This window comes from Spea bombifrons, chromosome 1, assembly GCF_027358695.1.
Source record: "Spea bombifrons isolate aSpeBom1 chromosome 1, aSpeBom1.2.pri, whole genome shotgun sequence".
In the NCBI taxonomy this organism is placed as follows: domain Eukaryota; kingdom Metazoa; phylum Chordata; class Amphibia; order Anura; family Pelobatidae; genus Spea; species Spea bombifrons.
In genome coordinates this window covers 4,584,598-4,605,674 of record NC_071087.1, presented here as the reverse complement: position 1 = coordinate 4,605,674, position 21,077 = coordinate 4,584,598, and the positions used below count along the sequence as shown (strand labels likewise).

At 49.8% G+C, this 21,077-nt stretch overlaps 1 protein-coding gene across 2 annotated transcripts in view; it reads right to left on the bottom strand.

The window, feature by feature from the left end:
- Nucleotides 1-17,780, bottom strand: part of EXOC6B (exocyst complex component 6B) — a 79,862-nt gene extending 62,082 nt beyond the window's left edge. For both annotated transcript variants that reach the window (XM_053458092.1, XM_053458093.1), the window contains exons 1-2: nt 17,659-17,780; nt 1,057-1,222 (exon numbers count right to left, since the gene is read on the bottom strand). In XM_053458092.1, coding sequence (XP_053314067.1) covers nt 1,057-1,222; nt 17,659-17,747 — 255 coding nt within the window. In that variant the 5' untranslated portion in view covers nt 17,748-17,780. The remainder of the gene's footprint in view (nt 1-1,056; nt 1,223-17,658) is intronic.
- Between the last annotated feature and the right edge of the window lie 3,297 nt (nt 17,781-21,077).

The following is a 21,077-nucleotide window of genomic DNA, read 5'->3' as shown; positions in this document are numbered from 1 at the left end:
AAGAAAAGGGTTAAATCGCTTCTTGCCCAAACCGGCGGCAGAAAACACACCTACTGGTTTAAAAGGCCGTTACCTGTAACAACTACTCTACTAATCCGCAATCACTCCTCAGCTGCTTAGAAGTGAATGCCTCCGTCAGTCAGCGTCTGGAGCGGGGCCACGAACCCTCCGCACGCCGCTAATCCCGTTAAACCCAACACGCTCCGCTTCATTTGAATATGACATCTGCCGATGACATCACAGAACATGATTTTGGCCTCCGCTCTGAACGCGCCGCCGTTTGTGGTCGCCGGGAAGCTCCGTGGCAGAAGCGCTCAGATCAGGCAGACGGTGGCAGAGGGCCAGCCCGCAATCCTCTCCACCCAACGAGGCGCTCCACGCTATTCTAACCATACAGAGCGACCCCGCTGGGTGGAAACCGCCACGAAACCACCCGCTACGCCAACACCGCCGCGAGGACGGGGGGGCCACAGGGCGCTCGGGATCGAAGAAGCCCCAGACGTTTGACCCGGGCCATGTTATCGAACATCATCCCACCGACAACAACCAAGAGGGGCGACTGATCTCCCCGAGGGGAACATACAGAGCTTTCTCCATACATTACCAGAAGACCTCCAGAAAATGACATAACGAGAAAATATGTCAAAGGCTCGTTCCAGGCCGATACAGACTACTAAAGGAAACGAGGGCCAGCCGGGCCATATAGTCAGCGCATTTATTTTTTAGAAATATATATTTTTGTATGTATTTTAAAGCTCAAAATCCAGATCGGGTGCCCCCGGAGCGGTGGGCGTCCCCGGGGCGTTGGGCGCCCATGGGCTGTATTATACAGGGTGCCCAGATCTAGTCACCTGTGTTGGGGCAGAGGGGCTAAAAAGACCGCGAGGAGCAGGTTAGGGAAAGAGCGGGCAGAAAAACCCACCTTACCCGATGCAGAGCATCACGAGGCGGCGGCAGCACAGACCTCCGCCAGTCTTACATCCCCACTGGCCACAAAAGCAGGGACTCTTCATCCAATCACAGAGCACCGCGGAGCTTTATAAATAACAGATTTACCTTGAGCTTCTCCGCCTCGCCTCTGACCTTCAGCAGCTCGGTGATGGAGTCCACGAAGCCCTGGTAATGGAAGTTACACATCTTCTCGATCTCGCGGTCGTGATTCCTAATCCGCGCCTCCAGCTTCTCCATGAAGTGGCCGTGCTCTTCGCCATCGTAGACGGACCTGGACGGGGGAGAAGAGGACGAGGACCGGTCAGCATTGCCACGAGCACAAGGGGTCTATCCCAGCGCGAAGAGACCCCCCCAGCGTGAGGAGACCCCCCCAACGCGAGGAGATCCCAGCCCAATGCGAGGAGACCCCCCCCAACGCGAGGAGACCCCCGCCCAAGCGAGGAGATCCCAGCCCAATGCGAGGAGACCCCAAGCAGGACTGACAGAGGATCATCTACTTAACTATGTAAATAGACGACAACAAGTCCATGAAACGGATCTACATTGTAACGGCACATACGGGTGAATAACATACAGAAGGAGAGGTTTTCACGCATTGAAGACATTCACGGTGGCATCACAGAGGGAAATCGTTAAAATGGGATATACTGCATGTTAAACTGCTTTTAGGAAAGGGTTAAGTCTAAGGTGAGAGGTTAAACAATCAGACTTAGGACTCTTTAAAGGTCACTGAAATCTAAGCAGCATCACAGTGAGACGAGAGCGCCACCTGCTGGAGAAAACTACAACCCAAGGACTAAGACGTAGAGGGGGCCCGGCTCACAAGAGCTTACAATCTAGACGGAATGGGTATGAAGGAGTATCAGGTGTAGCGAGACAAACAAATAAATCTGCAGAAAGCTACAGACGGCAAAAATACCCCCTCCGTGCCGTCATAGTACGGGGGTAAAACGAATAGAAATCCTAAAACCTTCGGCCCCCTTCGGCCCCCTGGAATCCTGGCAGGTCCTATACGTTTAATTTCTAGCACATGTAGGACTTACGTGTGACTCTCGGTGTCAAAGACATCGAGAGTCATGTACCTTTTGCAGTGTCATTTAATGCAGATCTCCCCCAATTTGTTCCTCGGATTCAAATGCAGTTTTTGCCCCATAATATAAAGTTTTCAGGCAGCTGCATATCAGCCGTTGGTATGATTTCTCCCTCTGTTACCTGAGCCCCGATCTACTAAACCCCGGGGCCGTAACACTCGGGCTGACCGCGTTTAGATGGGGCAATCCGCGCAGCCTGCGGATTCTCTCATTAATACCAGTCCAGAGCTGGCGGACGGCCAGATCAGCAGCAAAGCATCTATATCATTCCTGCCGGAGCGCTTCATTTGCATACGAGGCCGCGCTCCCACGTGACGCAGAATCTTATGAATTGTTAACGTCATTTAATAAAAGCAAACACTGTGACATCACAAGAAAAAAAACAACGATTTTAAACTCACATTGGCCTGAAATTCTATATATAGCTACGGAAAGACCAATCGGGTCCTCAGACTCGCGTTACGGGGTCCGGACAGACGGACGAGAGATTTTTTTCACATTCCCATCAGTTTTACGTTAGGAGAGTCACGGAACGTGTAACCGAATTAGAATTAAAAGGAGTCTCCGTGTTAGAATACAGAACATTGCTCAACAAAACACGGAATGTTCTCATAAACCCAACAGCGTGCGGGGCGCTTCTGCCTTATTACACGGGGGGGGCAGGGCACACGCTTCATGCGATACATGTTGCATGAATCTGCTGATCGTCGCGGCGGGGTCTGCTCGTAGAGAGACGCAGGAGAGTCTCGTCTCAGCTCCCGCTCTTCACCATTCATTATGAAGGGCAGCGCTGGCAGGTTCCTCCAGCAAAAAAAAACTGAGTTGGCCCTGGATAATGCATAATTCAATGGGTAAAGCCACCAAATAGATGTCACTGATTTAGCTATACATTATACAGGGCCAGCCAAGCGCTTCCTGCAGCAGAAGCTCACTGGACTGGTCAGAACTTTTAATGTATAGCGAAGTCAAGGAGCAGAAACATAACCCACCTGACTACTCTCCCTTTAGTGAATACCACTCAGTGGCCCTCAACACCCCAGCATATCTTCACAAATGCCCAGGTGCCTCCTCCATACAGGAGGCTCCACCAGGGGGCAAACACGGCCAAAGCGTGAACTCCGGGGTCCGTGGCATTGGGTTCAGCATACCGGAGAGTATACTGACAGAGGACAATCAGTGCCATGGGGGGCATCTAAGGAGTCGACTCTGTCCCCAGAGACGCAATTAAATGGAACCTTCCGTCCGCAAATTTGTGGAGGACAACGACCAGATTTATGCTAGAAAAACCATGCAGATAACGGGCGAAAGCCCTCCTTCCTCTCCACCGCGCTCCTCACGCAGCCCCCCGGCCGGCCGCACGATCCTTACGCCATCATATCATCTGATCTGCTAGAAAACTGGCTAAACCAATATAGACGTGAGAACAGCGAGTTATTCACCAACCAGAGAAGGTGAACCGCTTGTAGCGCTCGAGAACGAGGACTCGCTCCAGACCAGCAAGGTCCATCTTCGCCCCGGTCAACTGGATAAATCAGAACGTTCTGAATTCCATTAATAAAAGCAACACGTCTGGTCTCCAGAAAGCACATCGTGTGCCGTAAGGTTTATTCTGCGGTTTCATCTCCCCTTCTCTGGGGCCGTTACCTGTAGACGCCACCTTTGGGTCTACTCAATGCATCATGGTTGGAAATCCGAGGAAACGCTCACCATTTACAACCAGAAGAACCTACTCGCCGGCCACCCGGACCAGTTCAATCAGGAGAACTTCCGGTGCAAACCTCGAATGTCTACCAGATTCAGAAGAAAGAACCCACCAAGCTCTTCAAAGGATCTCCACCAAAGAAACGTCAGCCAGTTTCATTTATATTTTATTTTATCTTTTTTATTATTATTTAAAGCTTAATATTGATTAAATTTTAATTAGGACCACGGCTGAGACAGCTCGGAGTCCCAAAGACCAGGCCATTCCACAATTCCACATGGCGTCTGTATCCGCGACTCTTCCCCCCCTGGTGCTCGGTGACGTTAGTACATTGTGTGGCCTGTTAGGAGTTCACGGTTTGAACGTGAAAGCACCAACTCGGGCCACGTAGCTGCTTTGTACCGGCAACAATATTCCTATTCAGTGTCCAACTCCAGAAAAACAAGGTAATAAAAACAAATAGAAAACAGGAAAAAGCTCCACGGGCTGGCGGTGGTGTCCACGCCGAGAGACCTCCCGTCTGGCACACGGAGCAGCATCTAATTCTACGAGTCTCCTCGGCTTCGTGGAAATGTTTAGTCTTGATCAAAACAGAATGAGAATGGAGTGACCGGGGTAAAGAAGTTCTAGCTCCGCGTGCCAAACCGCCGAAGCTATTAGGACCCCCGTGAAAAAAAACAAAAAAACAAAAAAAAAAACTATTTAGCAGCAGAACTCAATCCAAAATACTAAATAAAATAAATCTACTGGAACAGTACAAGGTAACGAAACAAAAGGTCCTTGTATGTTTGTTTTCAATTATCCAAGCCGTTGGTTTCAATTAAAGAGAAACTGGTGGGGGGGGGGTCGCGGGGGTTAACGCTTAAAAATAACGGGGAACAACTCGAGTCACGATGAGGGTTTCTGGTGAGCGAAGCCATCTTCCTCTCATTAAGAGACGCGACTTTAATCCTGTTTACTCCGAAAGCTCAAAAATAAACAAGCAGCAGATGAAAAGCCGGGATTGATTGCGAAATGTGGGAAGACTTGCCCCCCCCCCCGTCACTGGAGGGCATTATCGGCTCTACCACATTTCGACACGTGGGCGGCGGGGGTACAGCTGGCACACGAGCCGGAGACCGGCAACGATGGCGTTACGGTGAGGTTGCTCGGAATTATCGCTGTCCGCTCGGGCCGCGCTCGCTGCCATCGGGCGGAGGTGATGGTCTTCTTCTAAAAAGGTTCTTCCAAAACGTGATGCATCCATGACTAGAGCGTTCCAAAGAGTGATTCACTAATAGCTAAGCCACGAAGGCCAGATCCTTCTTATAAATCACCAGCACCAGTCAGATCCTTCTTATAAATCACCAGCACCAGTCAGATCATTCTTATAAAAGTTCGCTGTCCACCGGGTCAACTGGTGGCCAACTTTATGCTTCTAGATAACGTACGCCATGTCGATGGATATAAGAGAAGCCGGTTAATCCGAGGTCGGGACATTCTGAAAGACTGGAGCTCTAATCGAGGAGGACCTTCGATGGGTACTTCCAACCCTATCAGAAGATATTTGCCAGTAAGGAAGGAGAGCAACAACTTTTTGACCCCTTACGTTCTCCTGGAGCACAGTATTTTCTTTGTGGTTTGGATAGCAGGGTCCTGGACTTTTAATTTTAAGTCTGTTGGGTGAAAAGTGTGATTTTGCCCCTTTGTGATACCACTAAAGACTTTTTCAGTAGCTCCCGCGGGGAACCCGGGCGCCGGTGGGCAGTAACTAGGAATGGCTGCGAGTTGGCCTCATAAGGCGCATAAAGTTTTAGTGGGGAGGAAAGTGCTTTCTCGTCCGTTTGGAGGACAGGGATGGAAGGGCTTTTGTCCGGCACTACAAAGGAGGACTGACCGCGCAGGATGGGCTTTAAATCCGTATAGACAGGGGGGCTTGTAGCACAAGACCTGATTATAGAAACACCGCAGAGACAATGGAAAGGCTCTGTTTTAATCACTCAGCCGGACTCTCTGACTAATGAAAGTCTATGGAGGAACGGAATTCATTAGCATTTCCATAAAGCACCAGCTCAGTGCGGTGTTTGAGCCGGGAAAATCACCCAAAAAATGTTGACTGATAACAATGGTCTGCAGATAAAGGGAGTTTATTGGAACAAAATGAGATAAAAACAGTTTTTTTTCCCCGCTGGGGGGTTATATTACCGTACACAGCGCTGGGGGGTTATATTACTGTATACAGTGCTGGGGGTTATATTACCGTACACAGCGCTGGGGGTTATATTACCGTATACAGTGCTGGGGGTTATATTACCGTACACAGCGCTGGGGGGGTTATATTACTGTATACAGCGCTGGGGGTTATATTACTGTATACAGCGCTGGGGGTTATATTACTGTATACAGCGCCGGGGGGGGGTTATATTACTGTATACAGTGCAGGGGGGGTTATATTACTGTATACAGCGCAGGGGGGGTTATATTACTGTATACAGCGCTGGGGGGTTATATTACTGTATACAGCGCCGGGGGGGGGTTATATTACTGTATACAGCGCTGGGGGTTATATTACTGTATACAGCGCTGGGGGGGTTATATTACTGTATACAGCGCAGGGGGGTTATATTACTGTATACAGCGCTGGGGGGTTATATTACTGGGGGTTATATTACTGTATACAGCGCTGGGGGTTATATTACTGTATACAGCGCTGGGGGGGTTATATTACTGTATACAGCGCAGGGGGGTTATATTACTGTATACAGCGCTGGGGGTGATAATAGTGCCCCATCTGTTCCTGTTCAATCACCATCAATTATCATTCAATCTGCCCGCTCGCCCCACACAGTAACGGACTCTGTAATCAGAGGTAATTAACACTCGATATAATCAGCAGTAACGATGGAACATTTTATTATTCGCGGAATTCCGCGGTGATTCAGAAATTCCAAGCACCCAAAAACCACAACATCCATTCAGTGCCACCGGGCCAAAAATGGGGGGGGGGAAAGATATTTTATATAGTGTTTTGAATTCCATTCTTTATTTTCACTGAGCCTCATTGTAACAGCGCTACGGAATCTGCTGGCGCTATATTAAAAAAAACGTCACACTCCGTGTTTTATACCAGACGGCTTAAGGAGGCGGGGCTGGAGAAACGCGTATAAAAGTTAGTAGCCAGAAAGATAAATCCAGGAGCCCGCTTTATATCTGTAGGAACCGGAAAGAGATTCAGACACAGAGATCAGGATAAAGCGAAGTCACGGCTCCCGGGGGATCTGTCCGGCACTTCGCTTTTACAAAAAAGGGGAGAAAGTGCCGTGTACCCGCCGGCTGAGGGCTATGGGAGTTAGAATTGACGTAACAGCCCATGGGGGCAGATCTTGGCAGCGGCTGATACCCCCTAACAGGAAACGGCAGGGTCCAGCAGAGACCCCTAACCAAGATCATGGACCACCCAGGACAGACCCCTAACCAAGATCCCGCCACGTACAGCCCGGGAGAGACCCCTAACCAAGATCCCGCCACGTACAGCCCGGGAGAGACCCCTAACCAAGGCAACAGATCCGTAACGTGATGTAGACCCCAGCAGCCTCGTCTCCGTGGGATCACAGCGCGGCCGCCATCTTCCCGCCATCACCGAAAGGTTACTCTGTTTTCCTGCAGCCGGCTTCAATAGAATTTCTATATAAAGATTAATAAAGAACGTTAAAATCTGTTTCTTTTTCCCGAATCAGCAGCATTCCTGCCCCTCGAAGCTTCCCGTTCATCAGCAGAGATTCTCAGCAGACGTCTCGCTGAGCAGCGTCACGGTGTCTGCAGGCGCTGCGCTCCGTCCATCTGCGGGAGGCATGGGGCGGCCCCCGGGAGGCATGGAGCGGACCTGACACTTCTTATTAGGAACCCACATTCAGCGCTGAAAAGGTCTAAACATCAAAGATGTCTTCCCAGGGCAGGGGGCAAAGTTACACCCCCATATTTCCGCCCCCCCCGTACATAACTGGGGGAGAAGATGTTTCATGCGTCTTTTTAATTAATGGCTTCCTCGTGCGGTTGCTCCGTTAGGTTAAACCGTTCCGTGTGGGACCAGAATGTATCCTGGACGGGCTTCTATCTGCTGATGAAGTTCGCATAACCTGATGATCTAAAAGGAGTCCTATTTCCAGGTTTTACTTTACTGAGAGGGTGGTGGATAAGTAGGACAGACATACGGCTCCTGAAACTAAAACGAGATTAGGAATAAAGTAAGGTCTGACGTGCGGAACGCGTTGGCTTCGCTCTGCTGGCCCCAGACTTGCGTCTCTCCGGCCATTTTTTGTACCAGCTGCTCTCCAGTGATTGGTCCGTACTGAACCAATCACACGTCATTTCACTGCAGCCACACCCGGACACTCGGAATCACGCACGGTGCTCATGCATTGCTGTATTCAGGTACACGTCACATGTATGTTTCCTTCATGTATGATGGCATACTGAGTTACGTTGGAAAAGAGGGGATTCCTCCTCTGGTGGAGCCCCCGGCGGCCGCCTCGGGATGGAAGCAGGAGCGTTGGGGGCACCCGGTCACCGGACAGATAACCCGCCATTACCCGTCATCACAGCGCCAAAAACAGTACTCCCCCCCCCCCAACATCCTAAACGGACTGGCGCAGAGTTGGGAAAGTGGTTTATCGCCTTAGCAACCTGGACCATTCCATTGGTCGCTATGGTGACAAGTCAATGTTTCCCGTTTTGAGTTGTGCGACTCCATACAAGCCCCCTCCGGCACGCAAAGGTTTAATAGGAGGTCAGGAAAGGGACACGCGTGTAGAGGAGCACATCCAAGGAGTGATGTATGAAGCAAGAGCTCCCCCTGCCAAGACCGAGCCGCTGAAGAAGACACGCGGGGGGGGTGCGTGTGAGGTCACTTCAGTTTCTGCTCCACAACAATGGAATCAATTACTATAAAAGAATAGAATCTGACGGTTTGATTATCTGTCCTCGCAGCAAACAACTGTTTCTAATCCAGGCTGTAACATTAACAATGTACTTAGTCCTCCCCGCTCCTCGCCCGCCCGCTTTAAAGTGTACAGTGAGGTTGTTAACACAATGTGCCATTCCACTGCGGGGGTCCTAAATTGTTAAAAAAGTGTAATAATAGCCAGTGGAAATTAATTATTAGATGCGGAATAACGCTAAGCAGATGACGGTCGTTAAATATCCTTTTTTCACTTTTTCCACGGGTTTCCGGCACGCCGAGTCCGTCTGTTCGCGCAAAGAGCCTCCATTCACTGGGGGGGGGGCGCTAATCAAGCGCTCAAAGCTAAATACCAGCCCTGCCTATGCGCCGCGCATGGTGAGAGAACGGCACAGGCTCCTGCTCCGCGGGGGCCAGTGTGCGGACGCACAGAGCCAACCAATGGTCCTGTCCAAGTTTTCTGTAATACAAGTGATAAAGCCCCCTCTACGGACTACAGGACACGAGGCAACACGGATGGACCACGTAACAGGACTTCCTGCAGGGGAAGGAATCCAGTAGATTCACGGCTCAGGAAGCTTGTCCATATGTTGGCCTTCTCAAGGCTTCAGTGATCACGTCCTCCAGTGACAAGAGGAACCAAGAGAACCACGTAAAAACACGCATGCCCCCCCCACACACGTGTAATACGCCACCCTTCCCCCAGCACCGTGGGCACATGCAGCGTTAGCATGATCACTATGGTCAGAATTTGTTACATGGAGGACAAACACAGAAGGCCCAAGAAATCTCAAGACGTCACAATGTAACACCCGCGCCGGCCGAGGACACGGGAGATACACGCACGGATACATACAATTTAAAAAAAAGACATTCGCCCATTTTTTCTTCCTGTAGAGACTCTTAATCAGTCGTTGGTCTCGTCTTAGAGTCAGGATCTGGATGTCTACCCCATGCGTGTTTACATTCCCTCGCTGTATTACCCTCTACCACTTCTGCTGGGTGGTAGAGAACAGTCTGACTGTTTGAAAGTAACAGAACACATCTGGAAAGCAAAAGCAACATGGAAGCAGCGAGTGGAGTGCGTGCTTCTCCAAGTATCTCTCTCCTTAACCTCGCAGATTGCCATGAGCTTGGTCCTCATCCAGCTAAAAGATATACCTGGCATTAAGGGTTAATGTGCTCGCTAGCTTACGTACTATTCCCTACTCCTTGCGTTGCCAAGCTGTCTCCACCAGAGGGCAGTAGTTGCTGGTAGGAAAGTAAGAACGTGGAAGGGTCCGACGTGAGATGAGCGAACGCGGGTCCGGGACGCTCTGAATCGGATTATTTAAATAAATGAATAATATAGCGGATACGGAGCGGACACTCACACTCCTGTCGTTCCTTTTCAATCGATTATAGCGACCGCTAAAGACAAGAACCGCACGAAACCCCGTGACGCGTTCCCCAGCTCTGACGAGCGCTGGTTTTATGGAAAGCCTCCGCAGGGGCAAAAAAAAATATCACTACGTTAAAAGGGACGCGGGGGGTACCAGACGGCCCCCTGGAAACAAGAATGCATATTAACGTAAAGCACTTAAAACATGCAAACTAAAGTGAAAAAACACAGTACTTAGGAGGAAGCTGCAGCTCCAGAGCTGCACCGCACCTGCCCCATAAACTGCCGTAGCATGAAGCAGCCAATCAGTGTCAGGAAACACTCCCATTACAATAAACGTGAGCTTTCTGAGCATGCGCATTGATGGACCCCCAAAAGGGAGCACTTGTTAAGCCGAGTGCTGGAGCTGCTGGGCGATAAGTGCCGTATATCACATGGCAGGATATCTCCGGCACGGCAAATAGCTGGCGGGGGGGGCAATAAATACATACAGGGTATTCTGTCACCTAATGAAAATGTAAAAGGCCCACGCAGCTATTACACGTAAAGTTTGTGCAGAGTCCTAAACTCCAACCAGCGGACTCCCGATAATCTCTGCATCTAAAATCAAAATAAATGTAAGATACGTAAAAAACGGGCAGGGCTGCCCAGACGTTTCACTTATGGAGCAGTGAACAAAACTGTTAGATTCACCAGAGACGAAAGCAGCAGCTCCACGGGCGCGCAAACACGCGCGCAGGCACGCAAACACGCGCGCGGGCACGCAAACACGCTTACTCCAGTGGTAGTAAATAAAAGATGCTGCAGTTACAAGGGACTAACGGCTGGTCTAAGCCTGCTGAAGCCTGCATTAATTGCGTTTGCACAGAATCCCCAGCAGAGGGCAGCAGGACTCGTCACTGCAGTTTGTGGCGGCAGGCACACGGTGGGGAACCCAGTCTTATACACGCCACAGACAACGCAAGCGGGTGGGAGCGGGCACTGCGTGTGGAAAGCACGCTTCTCATCTTATTTAACGTATAACATTCAGTGACCTGGATCCATTTACATTTAACCAGCAGGCACAGGGGTGCCCGTGAGCCAAAACACAGAGGGGCCCCGAGAACCCACAAAATACCCTGAAAGCCGGTAAAAGAAAGCTGTGGTGATTTAACATTATGGCGGGCTTCTTAAAAACAAAGCAGATGATCGCACGGCGGCATAAACCCCCACGTATCGCACGGCCCCCATCGTTACTCCGTTTAAAGGGACAGCACCATCGAGAAATGAAATATTAATCTGCTCGTTACATTTACCTTCACAACATTCTATTACGCAATCAACTTATTCACTGAATACATGAGCTGCATGCAATGCGCGTTGCCATTTTGGAATATTTAGGCGCATTACCTGCCCCCCCCAATATGACAGCACAGCACTCCCAATGCACATTGTGCCCCTGGGTAGCCGAGTCCGAATAACGGGGCTAAATGGGTCAGAACCACGGATTTACGGGGTAAGTCAGGGTTAGAAATCCAGTGAGATCCAGCAGACTCCTAACGTCACTGAATTAGAGGTCACTGAATTAGAGGTCACTCGTCACGCTCTCTGGACCTAATTAATCCTACTTCCAAATACTCAGACTCCGTGTAAGAGATACTATTTGTATCGTTACTATACCCGCGCCGTCACTTTACGTCCAAAGACAACACATCGTCTTCTCAGTGCTCCGACAGTCAGCCCGGCAGGTGGAACACCCGTCACACTGTTTGGGAGGACCAAGACGGAGGTGACCCCGCAGGGAGGACCAAGACGGAGGTGACCCCGCAGGGAGGACCAAGATGGCCGCTTCATGAGTCATGGGCTCGCGAATGCAGCATCACGGCGAAAAAAATCAATTATAATTCAATAGAGAAGCACGACGACAGACGACAGACGACAGACGACAGACGACAGACTGAACCCTCGTAAAGCCGGACTCTGGTCTTACAGCGATGACAGCGAATGAACCACACGGCGCAGGATTTATACTACGTGACGGTATATGTGGGTGAGAGACAGCCGTAAATAAGGAGCGTGATATCTGACGAGCTCCAGCCACCGCCTGCGCAGGAAACAATAGCGATCACTGCTTTCCTGCACAGAGAGGACAGAAAAACATCGAGCCTCGCTGTCCAGAGGAACACGGGATGTCACAAAAACAGAAAACACGCGGGTGGCGGGACACTGACGGCGCATGGAGCGCTACCCGTATATAAACATACACAGCACACGTATAACAAATAACGTATACAAGTGTGCACGTTAATACAGGGCTGCATAAATCTTTTTCCGGCGGCCCTGCTTAGGAAGTGTATTTATTACATATAATTTGTAAGATCTTCATCCTTGGAATAGTCCGTGTTTTTTTATTATGATGTTTATTTATATATTATGGGAACGTATGATGGAGAATCACCTCAGAAAGGAGAGGGGAGATAATGACTCCGTGTAATGAAGGCTCGTCATTTCTTCCATCATGCTTACCTGCCATGCAAAGTGAAAAACTCTCTATGGCTGGCTAAGCATCATGGGAGCTGCGGTCTTACATGTCTTCATACACGCAGCGTCCTAGTGGCTCACGTGAATTTAACGCGTCCCCGCAGCCAATGGAAACATCCAATTCAGCCACGTCCTTCCAAATCAGATGAGGGCCAAGTTTGGACAGTATGTGTATCCTTCATAAGAAAAATGGATGACGTCATATCCAGCGCAAGAGGAAGGGGAATGTTTGTTGAAGCTGGTCCTGCCCCAAAACCATTCATGTAACATAGAAGAAAACATGTAAGGTTGCGTAAGCTTTTAGGACCTCAGATGTCTCCTCCTCATATGATTCCTGCAGACAGGGGAGACCCCAGGTGGTCTAAGGACACCTTGATCTTCGGTATATCATAGGACGTACTATTGTGTCCTTGGACATCTATGGTCTGTTTATAGGACGTACAGGAACGTCTCAAGGCTGCAAAGTGGTTAAAGCTCGCATCGGAATGTAACGCGTTTAGACCATGCAGCCAAACCCAATGAACGGCAGGGAACCGGACTACAGAATCACAGATTGACACGGCAAACAACGCATGCAGCATCTCCCCCCAACACACTGTGTGCTGCGCAGGTTCACACCTCACCAATATTAAAGGGGACGCCCCACTGGAGAAAATAAATCTCCTTCAGCAAGACCCCCAGGACTGTATACAGTAATATCACTCCTCCCCCAGCGCTGTATACAGTAATATCACCCCTCCCCCAGCGCTGTATACAGTAATATCACCCCATCCCCAGCACTGTATACAGTAATATCACCCCTCCCCCAGCGCTGTATACCGTAATATCACCCCCTCCCCCAGGCATGTATACAGTAATATCGCCCCTCCCCCAGCACTGTATACAGTAATATCGCCCCTCCCCCAGGCATGTATACAGTAATATCGCCCCTCCCCCAGGCATGTATACAGTAATATCGACCCTCCCCCAGGCATGTATACAGTAATATCGCCCCTCCCCCAGGCATGTATACAGTAATGTTGGTCGGTGGCAAAAACCTGGTTTTATCTCATTTTGTTCCAATAAACTCCCTTTATCTGCAGACCTGGAGCCGCCGTTGCTGTCAGTCATGTGATATTTGGGGTGACTTCACTTATCAAACACCACACTGAGCTGATGCTTTATGGCGATGCTCATGAAGTCCGTTCCTCCCTAGACTTTCATTAGTCACAGAGTCCAGCTGGGTGATTAAGACCGAGCCATTCTATTGTTCCCCACAGGCGTACGAATGGCTAATATGCAGCTGCCTGAAAACATTATTTTGTGTGGCAAAAACTACAACTGGGCTAAAAAAGAAAACAGGCAATATTTTGGAATAATTTTTAATCTGATAATTGGAAAAATTACAGTTATTTTGCTTTCATTTGGGGGGCCGAGGGGTGGTTTATGACAGGTGCTGATTTTAAGGTGGAGCAGTGACTGGGGGATGGGGGTATCGGTGATAAAGGCTCACACAGTTATATGAGAGCCGTGGCTGAGCTTCCTCATCGGTCACGTCAGGGTGGAAATTTCCAGCCTCGTCTGTGATATTTTGGGACAGCCGGTGACTAAGCAGCTGGGCAGACGCGGCAGAGAGAGCTGGACTTCAACGTGCCAACCCCACACCCCTCATATGTGCCCTTTGAGGGGCAGGTCTACCCCCCCGATTCAAGTTTAACCAGCTGGCTGTTTAAGGACTCAACCCTATACCAACGTCAAAGGCCATGACTTCACCCACCAGCCAGCATGCCTATCGGCCCCTGACTCACCTAGGGGGCCACAGTAAAGCAGTGAGTGTCTCACCGTTGATGCCGGACCTTCCTCCCTTAGATCACCAGCCTCCCATTCTACTCCATTTCTATCCGCCATCCTTGCAGGGATACAAAGATAAGTCGATGCGCACAGACAAAAAGTGATGCAGTCTCCATGGCAACCAATATAATGTTCCTTTTGTTGCTACACTTTTACCACGGAAGTCATCTTTCTGTATAATTACCCTCACACGGTATCATCTCCTTCCTACCATCTGTTGAGATCATATTTGCCCCCTCTGTGTCCCACGGGCCCCCCCCATCAAGCACAGCCCAAGGGTTTCTAATACCCCAGAACTGTTCCCGTCCATACAGGCCATATCGCCATCCCATACCAGCTCAGAGTCTCGACTTTGCAGGCCCGGCCCCCGAACCCTTGTGTAAGTTAAGATGGCGCACAATCACTTCAGACAGGTTAATGACGCGAGATGATTTTGGAGGATTATTCCTTTAAATTCACTCATTCTCCACGAACGGAACCCAAACTTCTCTTTGTTGGGCGAAAAAAGCTGTCTAAAAATAAAAAACTGGAATTTTATTTTTCTCTCTGATATCGAAACAAAGTTAGTGGATAAAAAGGGTCGGAAAAAAAAGCGCTCTAAGGAAACGCGAAAACAATATCTGCTATAAACGCGCGGCTGGCCGGCAGGAAACGCCACTTATTGTTACAGGAAGTGGAATCCCAGGAGAGGACAGAGGCCGGCAGGAGATAAATGATTACTTTACGTAATAATAAAAGGGCAAAAGACTTCACGGTATTAATAGAACTTAACTCAAGGTAAAGGGGCAGCCATTGCTGACCGGCGGCTTATTCCCTGATGGAAAGCAGACGCCCGGCCAATGCATTCTGTGGCACTGAGCATGCGCATGTCAGGACCAATCAACAGCCTGCACAACCAGATCACAATACACACAGGACCAATCCACAGCCTGCGCAACCAGATCACAATACACACAGGACCAATCCACAGCCTGCGCGACCAGATCACAATACACACAGGACCAGTCAGAATACACTATAATACAGGACCAATCAAGAGCCTGCGTGACCAGATCACAATACACACAGGACCAATCCACAGTCTGCGCGACCAGATCACAATACACACAGGACCAATCCACAGCCTGCGCGACCAGATCACAATACACACGGGACCAATCCACAGCCTGCGCGACCAGATCACAATACACACAGCACCAGTCAGAATACACTATAATACAGGACCAATCAAGAGCCTGCGTGACCAGATCACAATACACACAGGACCAATCAACAGCCAGAATATACTATAATACAGGACCAATCAAGAGCCTGCATGACCAGATCACAATACACACAGGACCAATCCACATCAAGGACACGCTGTAATACAGAACCAATCCACAGCCTACGAAGCCAGATCACAGTAGTCACAGCACCAATCAACAACCAGGACACGCTGTAATAAAGGACCAATCCAATGCCTGGGTGGCCAGGACACGCAGTATACAGGGCACCCCACACGGCTACAATCCTCTGTGTGTCTCTTTCTACCTCTCACGGGACACGCCAGCAGCTCCCTCCTGATTCCCCCATGTGACTCCAAAAATATATCCTCAGGCCAACGCGTCCCTGTCTCGGGTTACACGCACCGGGTTACACGCACCGGCCCCCCGAACATCCAAACAAAACCGGCCCATTCACCCAGTAAAGGTCGAGTGGCGGCGAGGTCGCTGTCAAGCCGAGTTCAGCGAGCAAAACCTGCGCAAAGGTGGCTGAAGAACTCGCAACGCTAACAGAAACTTGGCAACAGCTTGAAGAAGAGCGCTCGACATTAAAGGGTTAAGAAAACTTGGAGGGGGGAGCAATAACATACAGGTATCCATTGCTGGCAAACCGAAACTACAAGGTAGAGCAGTTCATCTCTCCTCCGTCTCGGCATGAAAATAATTTAGCGTTAAATACACAAAATATACATGAATAAAATGCATAAATATAAACACAAATCCGTCATATATACAAACAGGAAGAACGGGGCTCCCAAGGAAGGCCTTTGAACTAGAGGAAAGCACCCAGGGATATGAATGGTTAATATAACGAGGAGTGCCCGGGGACACGCCATTCCTTCCAACGCCCTGCCTGCGATGAGACAGAAGAACCTGCGGCAGCCGCTTTGTCTCGGCGCCCACCTATGCCGAATAAACACCAACAGGTCCTCCACAGGCCAGGTGCTTTCCTGCCTGCGCATTCTGCTTGCCTGGTGCTTTCCTGTCCCAACATTCCACTGTCTTGGCGATTGCTTGCCCTGTCCCTCAGCTGGCTCAGTGGCTGCCTGACCTGATATTCGCCTGCCCTGGTGCTTGTCTACTTCAGCACTCCATTTGCCTACCACAAGCCTGACTTGACATCCCCCTGGCTTTGTGTTTGCCTGCCCTGTACTGTGCAGTAGCCGTCTGCCCCAATGTTCTCTTGGACCGCTGCTTGCCTTTCCAGACCTTGTCTTGACATGCTGCTTGCCTGGACTCGCCGCTGGCCTGCCCAGACCTGCCACTGGCCCACTGCTTGCCTGCCCTGACCCGCTGCCTGCCTGCCCAGACCTGCCGCTGGCCCGCTGCCTGCCTGCCCAGACCCGCCGCTGGCCCGCTGCCTGCCTGCCCAGACCCGCCGCCTGCCTGCCCAGACCCGCCGCTGGCCCGCTGCCTACCTGCCCAGACCCGCCGCTGGCCCCGTCTGTCTGCCCAGACCCGCCTCTGGCCCCCTGCCTGCCTACCCAGGCCCGCCACAGGCTCGCTGCTTGCCTGTCCAGACCCGCCACTGGCTCGCTGCTTGCCTGCCCAGACCCGCCACTGGCTCGCTGCTTGCCTGCCCAGACCCGCCACTGGCTCGCTGCTTGCCTGCCCAGACCCGCCACTGGCTCGCTGCTTGCCTGCCCAGACCCGCCACTGGCTCGCTGCTTGCCTGCCCAGACCCGCCACTGGCTCGCTGCTTGCCTGCCCAAACCTGCCGCTGGCTCGCTGCTTGCCTGCCCAAACCTGCCGCTGTCCGAGGGCCTGCCTTCCCTATCCCTCTGCATATTCTTGCATGACTCAGTCCTTTCTCCTCGTTGCTCCTCATAGCTGTCTCACCCCTCTGTTTATGTGTCTCTCCCCTGTCTTCTCCTTGTCTGTCTCACCCATTACCTCAACAGTCTTATACCCTTCCCTGTCTGTCTTACGTCTGTACCCGGGTGTCTCGCTCCAGTTGTCTGGCTCTCACTCCTTGCACTCACCGCAGTGTAGGCCCAATGCAGGCCGTTTCTGTGCTCTCAATCTCCCGTAAAATCCGTTCATGTTCTGCCGCTGTCTCCAGCTCCGCCATGTCTGCACGACTCCCTTCCAAAACCCCGCCCGCCGACGTCACTCCGTAATGTGCGTATTCACAGAGCGCTGTCTCTGACGCGCGTTGCCTCTCGGGAACTGTAGTCTTTTGTTAGAAGTAGCTGAGCAGTAACATCTCCATCTAGCGCCCGCAGTGTGAACTACAACACTGCTCAGGGTCTTTTAAACAGGTCTGGGGTAAAGGGGTCCCCGCCTGATAACTGGGGCACAAATATCCATTAAAAGCCCGTAACCTGTGATTGTAGCCGTCTGCTTGCTGTATGGATGAGCTAGTTAGTATCTCTCACACTGTCAGTGGTTTTACCCCAGTCTCAGGGCCTTGGGGTAAATGGGCAGATTCTCAGGGTCACACAATCCAGAGCCAACTACTTCATATTCTACTCTGATTTAAAAGGACATTGCAGCCGTTATATACGAATGCGTATGATAGCTGAGCCGTACCTTTAAATGTTTGTGGCGACCCCCTTACAAATGCTTGTGGGGGCATTCTGCAGAATCTCATCCGTTCCCCTAACCACCATGTGATGTACTTACTGCCAATCAGCTAGCTCCTGAGGTGGGGGTGTAATAAGACCCCCATCGTGCCCACGAGCATAAAGCACTCCTACTGACTTCGATGAGAGCACCTCCTGCGACTGGTCAATGATGTAAACGTTGGACCGCGGAGAAGGCTTTTCTGCTGCAGCTTCTCCTAAACGTCACTCACTTTGCTGAAGATCCTGCCTGGGACGCTGCCAAGTCCCTTTAGATAGTCTATACTCCATCAGGACCTGCTTTAGCGTCACATTACAATGAAGTGTTCCCAACATAAATTATGAATGAGACTAAAGTTTGGAATGATTCATTCATTTAGCGGAAGGGTTTATGAATTCAGCAGTACCCGGAACGACGTTTCAAATGCGGCAAGTGGTGAAAGGGATGGATAGGGAGGGAAAGGGATGGATAGGGAGGGAAAGGGATGGATAGGGAGGGAACGTTTTAGGTGGGTGGGAAAACATGCTATAAAGTAAGGATTGTTCAAAAATAGACATTAATAGTTTATTTTTATCATTGTTAAACGAATATTTGGTGTGACCGCAGCATGAGTTCTAGGTTCACTCACACGCAGTATTTTAAGAAGCCCGGCAGTTCTTCGCAGAGGATTTATGCGACTCTGTTGCTTCTCACTCTTCATGTAATCCCAGACCTGATGATGTTAAGATCGGGGTTCCATGGAGGCCATACCACCTCCCCCAGGACTCCTTGTCCTTCTTTACGCTGAATGGCTGTGGCTGTATGTTTGGGGTCATCGTGCTCCAGAAAAAATGTGCGGCCAATCGGATGCCTCCCTGATGGTACCGCACGATGGGTAAGTATCTGCCTGAACACATCAGCACTGAGATTATCTCACCAAATATCCTACTTCATTTGCAGAAATGCAGCCCCAAACTAGCAAGGAACCTTCACTGTTGCCTACACTCATCTTTGTACCGCTCTCCAGCCCTCCGGTGATAAAACTGCCTTCTGCGGCAGCCTCATATTATAATGTTTGGCTCATCAGCCCAGAGCACCTGCTGCCATTTTGTCTGCACTCCAGTTCTTGTGTTTTCGTGAATTTTTGAGTCAGTTGGCCTTTTTTCCATGATGGAGATCTGGCTTTTTGACCACTAGTCTTCCAGGAAGACCACTTCTGACCAGACTTTTCAGACAGTAGATGGGTGTAACGGGGTCCCACGGTTTCCTGCTGTGTAATTTCTGCCTGGGAGATACCTTGCTGAGATGGTGTAGCTACCTTGTGGGTTGTTGCTGTTCTCAGTCCTGCCATGGTGGACGTCTTCAGCGACCTCACCTTGTTAGTGAGCTTGGCTGTTACCCAGTTTTATTCCTCCTCCACAGCTGTTTCTGTTTCAGTTTATGATTTTGTTTCAACCTACATATTAAATCGTTGATGATCAGCACCTGTTTGGTGTAATTCTTTAATCATACGCGTAGCTATATGCCTACAAAATCCCTGACTGTATGTAAGTGCGCCAAGCAGAACCGATGCTGCTGTCACAGCAAATAGTGATTTGATTTAGATTTTTCTTCTATTCACTCAGTTTGCCTTTTGTTGAATGATAAAAATTAGACTTGTGCATTCGTATTCGGGCGAACATTTGTTCAGCCTGAATACCAAAGAAACAGACATGGTGGCGACATAACGTATAAGACGCACAATACGAAGAATCTTCATATTCGTCTTCGTTTACTAATCTCCCTGGTCCCTTCCCCATCTAGCCTACCGTTCTCTACGCAGCATCACAGGGGTTAACGGGAGCGGAAATCCGTAGGTACTCAGTTAGGAGTTAAGGTCCATAGGAGCAACTCATTGGTTGATGGCAGAGGAGGCCCATGCCGGCGACCAATAGAGTTGCTCGTACAGACCATTAAAACCCTGGCACCAAAGCTGCTGCATAGTGCGTACTGTGTTAACCCCGTATTAACCCCTTCGACAAAAAAAACAGCAAAAAAAGAAAAAAACACGAAGAATGTACGTGAATATCCGCCCGAACCGAACACAGGAATGGCCGAATATTCGTGGAATACGAAGATTTTTTTCCCCATAAAGAAGAACACGAAGAAAAGTCTAATAAAAACAAACTATTAACATGTTAACCATGAAAGCATTCTTACTTTATCGCATTTTGCCCACCTGCCCATAACATCCGCACAGCGATGCATACACCAGTATTCCTGGGAACTTCCTAAATGAGACTCAAAGCCCTTTATAAGCCCATTGTGAAGATTCTATGAAGTGACCCAAAAGGCTCTAAATACCAGTCCTCATGGAAACCTAGGATTGTCACTATTTAAAAACATACTTAATTGAGCCAAACAATTTACTGGTAGCAAAAGCACCGGCTGGGAGTCTTCTACATGATCCCAGCAATATGGTCAGCTCCATACTGTGTGGCCCTAAGAATCTGCCCCCTCACTCTGAGATTGGGGTCAAGACCCTGATAGTTCCCAGGTATTATACAGGACGTACAGCTACTTCTTACTCATCTTTAATGTTTAATTCAAACCATTTCGAAAAATGAATATTTGTAAAGTCGGCACCATTTCCTTCCACTAGGTGGCGCTATACACGCATACGGTATTCCAAACCTGTTACAGGCTACAAATAATGAATATTAAAGTGCTTTCTAAGTACCTTAATATGTTCTTCAACCAAAAAAAAAATTACACCGCTATTACCTTTAGATGTTGCGGCCCCAGAGAATGTTTAAAATTTTCATTAAACACCCTGACATTGTATCCCGGCAGGTCAGTATTTGAGTGTCTATCATTG